This window comes from Arachis duranensis, chromosome 2 (assembly GCF_000817695.3).
Source record: "Arachis duranensis cultivar V14167 chromosome 2, aradu.V14167.gnm2.J7QH, whole genome shotgun sequence".
Classification (NCBI taxonomy): Eukaryota; Viridiplantae; Streptophyta; class Magnoliopsida; order Fabales; family Fabaceae; genus Arachis; species Arachis duranensis.
The window spans coordinates 200,524-205,045 of NC_029773.3; the positions used below are offsets into that span (position 1 = coordinate 200,524).

General features: G+C 36.9%; 1 protein-coding gene across 1 annotated transcript; it reads left to right on the forward strand.

The window, feature by feature from the left end:
• The first annotated feature begins 24 nt into the window (after window positions 1–24).
• Window positions 25–1,473, forward strand: LOC107460312 (pathogenesis-related thaumatin-like protein 3.5). Its single transcript, XM_016078669.3, has 2 exons — window positions 25–288; window positions 572–1,473. Exons 1-2 carry the CDS (start codon window positions 231–233, stop codon window positions 1,264–1,266), a joined length of 753 nt encoding a protein of 250 aa, XP_015934155.1. The 5' UTR covers window positions 25–230; the 3' UTR covers window positions 1,267–1,473.
• Window positions 1,474–4,522: the final 3,049 nt, after the last annotated feature.

The following is a 4,522-nucleotide window of genomic DNA, read 5'->3' on the forward strand; positions in this document are numbered from 1 at the left end:
AATTGGAAATTTGAAATGGAGTGTTGGCACGTCCCATCGCAAGATGTCCCACAATCTTAAACTGCTCACGGAAAGATAGGGAATCCATCCCCCTTTAATTAATTTTACTACTTCAAAAATAACACCACAGCCCTCCCTTCCCTAACTATAAATTAGTACTACTTCAACACTTTGTTTTTGCCCCCTCATTCTAATTATCTTCTCCTCCCTATCATTTACTAATCAAAGCCATGGCGCTTACCACATACCTCAAAACCTCTTCATTTTTTCTTATATTATTCTTATTAGGTTAACTTTTACATTCAACCTACATGTATATGAATTTGTTCTTATATTTATGTTTTAAAATACCGATAACTCACCTAATGAGGAGATAAGATTTGTTGTTGTTTACAGTGGCAGAGAGTCTCATAAAGGAGGAGACAATGGCCTCCTAATATATATATATAAAATTTTAGTTTACTTTTCTAAAATTTTTTACTTTAAACTTTTTAGTGTAAAACGAATTCTGATTTTCCCCTGAATTTTTTTTTTAAATTATTAATATGGTTGGAATTTCTTCTTCTTTCAGGTAATGATATAGCGTCAGGCACCATCTTCACGCTCGAAAACCACTGCACCTACACCGTCTGGCCCGGAACTCTTTCCGGCAACGGTGCTGCCCCTCTCGGCGACGGTGGATTCTCTCTACCACCGGGATCGTCACTTCAGCTGACAGCTCCCTCCGGCTGGTCCGGACGGTTCTGGGCGCGAACTGACTGCAGCTTCGACGATGCCGGCAACGGAAAATGCGCCACCGGAGACTGCCCCGGGGGTCTCAGGTGCACAGGCGGAGGTGCTCCTCCGGTGTCGCTGGCGGAGTTCACGATCGGAACCCCAAGCAGCGACAAGGACTTCTACGACGTGAGTCTGGTTGACGGTTACAATGTTGGTATGGGAGTACGGGCAACCGGTGGAACGGGTGACTGCCAGTACGCGGGATGTGTTACGGACTTGAACAGTGACTGTCCGGCTGAGTTGCAGGTCATCAACGAGGTGGGAGCGGTGGTGGCTTGCAAGAGCGCTTGCGCTGCGTTTAACACGGCGGAGTTCTGCTGCACCGGCGATCACTCTACGCCGCAGAGTTGCAGTCCGACGCAATACTCTGAGATGTTCAAGAATGCGTGCCCCTCTGCTTATAGTTACGCGTATGATGATGCTTCCAGCACTTGCACTTGTTCTGGTTCCGAATACCTTGTTACTTTTTGCCCAACGGGCTCTTCTTAGTCACGCATAGTATAATAATGATTTCATTGAGTGTATTCATTGTATTATTTATTGATGTAGAAGGGTGACACAATAACTCCTCGTGTGTATATTCTGTTTGGGACACTCTTCGTTTATCATAATTATCTAAACATCATGATGAGTTCTCAGATGAATATACACAGTTGAGTCATAAAATATTTTTCATTGGTTTATTTTTACTTTTCAGGCGGAGGTGTGAAACTTTTTTCTTTTAATTATAATTATAGGTAACATCATGATGAGTTCTCAGATGAATATACACAGTTGAGTCATAAAATATTTTTCATTGGTTTATTTTTACTTTTCAGGCGGAGGTGTGATACTTTTTTCTTTTAATTATAATTATAGGTATTGAGATTTGGTGATGACTTTTGGAAAAGATGATGAGTCGTTAAGTTATTTCTTAGTTTGAAAAAAATACAAGTTTGTAGTGATTTGTGGGTGAAACCAACAATTGCCTTTTGTAGTATTGGTTTGTTAGTTCAACCTCTCTCACACAACTGCTATTTAAAAGTGATACGAACGATAAAGATTTAATAGAATAAAAGCGAAACAAAATTCACCCAAATATTGTGTTATAACACGAGCAAATGCATAAGAGTCCCGCTAGGGAGACAATGAAGTATCTATACAATATATACAATAAAATTTTAATTTGGCCCATTTTAAAATAAAAATAAAAATAAATTATTATTTATCCTAATTGAAACCCTCAATTTCAAATTATCCCCCATTTAGTTGTTATGACCGTCAATAACCCCAACTTCCACACCTATACCCGGTCGCTGGAAGCAACCGCGGCGCACCGTTCTGGGCTGAACATCCCAGCCTTGCATCCCCTCGTGCCGTGGATCAGTCATCGGCGCCGACCCGAACAGCAGCACCCGGACCTGCTTCCCGCGCGTCATCTCTGCGTCAGCCTGCTGTCACGATCCTGCCTCCTGTGTCGGAGAGTTGATGCCGTGACCATTCGACAGTCCAGGGTCTCGTTAGTGTTAAAGCCCCCATCTCCGATCGTCTTCAATCATCTACGGTTAGTGGGTTAATTTTCTTTTTTCAGGATTCATCTTTCTGTTACTTCGTGTTCTAGACACAGTTTAGCCTGCTGAGATGTTTGATTGTACATGGTGGAAAACCGAATACATGCAATTTTAGTAAGTAGGAACATGATGAATAAGATGTTTGCTGAGATTGTTGAAATTGATTTAAGCATAGCCCGGGAAAGTTAGCAAAATTTAGGTAATCTGGTTCAAATAGCAGAATATTTTTCCCTCACCTGGTTGTACTTTGCATGCAGCGTGACGTAAGCAAGCTGACCATTGTCTATCTGTAATTGACCCCTAATTAGATGGTTACTTTAGCAAGATATCGGATGGTTGGTTTTGATGATAGATCTTTTTCTTTTTCTGCATATATGCTGTCTGTTTGTGCTATTGGTGTTTGTATTGAATTTTAATTACGAATGTAATAATTGAATAAAAGTTCTTAATTTGTTAGATGTTTATTATCAATTAAAATGGATGTTCATTTTACTATGTATACAAATGGTTCGTTTATTCGAAAAGTGGATGTTATTTTACTTATAATATTGATCTTTTGCATTGATTTCTGAATTTTGCATGTACATGCTCCATTCGTTTCTTTTGTTAAGTGGTTTGGGAGTAATGAAGAAGATTTGGATTAGACTTAGTTTATGTTTTCTTGAATTGAAGTAGGGTTTGAGTTAGGCTATTTAAACATGGTGCACAGATGAAATTTTGGTTAATTTGTTAGATGTTTAGTATCAACTAAAACGGATGTTCATTTTCTTTAGAATAAGTTAGTTGGCTGTAAAAGTGATTTGACTATCTCTTTGAGATTAAGGTACTATGTTTACTCTTAAAGTGAACAACAATTAAGTCACATAAACAGAACAAGAAATGATGTTTTTTCTCTCTCTTACAGCTACTAAAAATCACAAGAGACAGCAAGGTATGATGCAACAATAAGATTTGCTGTTGTATGACTTTGGTGGTCACAACCCAGAATTTGTAGTCCTGGGAACAGTCTTAGCACAAGGGGAAAGGTTGCATGACACTCACCAAACCACACAATTGCATAGATGCATGCACTGGGTTGCATGCTCAGTCTTGTCAATGAATGCATGAAATTTCATGATCGATCTACTGGTTTATAATGTCTAATCATGCATTCAAATAATGTAGTGATCTATTAGAAGGTTAAAGGTCTTCAATAGAAAATACCATGACATATAACATGTCTCATAATATGATATTTTGAATTAAGATAAGAAAAACAAGTTTAATTTACATATGTTTACAAGTGATACTGAGAATTCAAGATAAACCTGCCAACATTAAAGAAGTCCTTGAGTTCTTGATGAAATATCTTGAATTGCTCCACAAATGCTTGATTATATTCCCTTGGGTTCTTTGTGATTTTAGCAAGCATAGCTTCTGTTGCAACCAAATCTTCAGGACCACCATTTCGGTGAAGCTTGTTTTGTATAGTGTGCTTAATTTATAACTGCCAAAAAAGAGCATGAAACAGGCAATCTATCATACATTAAACTGAAATGGGATTACATACTTGAGGTACTGTGGGAAAACAACCTTGAGGTTATCTGGGATGTCATTCCGGTGAGAAATATCTCTAATTCGAGTTAGAGGAGCAGATTCTTGAAGAGCTTAGCCTTGAAGAGCTTAATATTTGTCATCATGATGCAGCATTTCTTGAAGATTCTTCTTATGTTAACACACTTTTAAATCTTGATGACTAACTGTTGACTTTTTAGTATTTCTCTAAACTATAAATTATATATCTCATGTAAATGTTATGTAATAAAAAAATTTTCTTTTAATTTTAAATTAAGATTTTATTTATTTTTCAATTTAATATCAATGTTTACAAAAATTCTATTTTAATCTATACTTTTTAAACCATAAAACAAAAGAAACACGTGGAGCATGCGGATGCAAAAACCAGAAAATTAAGTAAAGGACAAATGGTATATCTAAAATAAATATTCACTTTAAAAAGAAAGGAACAATTCGTATAGACAGTAAAATGAACATCCACATTAGTTGATAAAAAATAACTAAGCAATTGATCAAAAATACCACTCGTGCATCATGTTTAAATGGCATAACTAAAACTCAGTTTAAATTCAATCAAATTAAACTAAATCTAATTCAACCCATATAATAGAAAAAACTTGCAGGCCATATGCAAACAA

What these genes read in the sequence shown, in the direction of transcription:
- LOC107460312 (XM_016078669.3), top strand. Translation starts at nt 231, where the DNA reads ATGGCGCTTACCACATACCTCAAAACCTCTTCATTTTTTCTTATATTA. An exon ending in TCTTATATTATTCTTATTAG is followed by an intron (nt 289 to 571) that starts GTTAACTTTTAC and finishes TTCTTCTTTCAG; the next exon opens with GTAATGATATAGCGTCAGGC.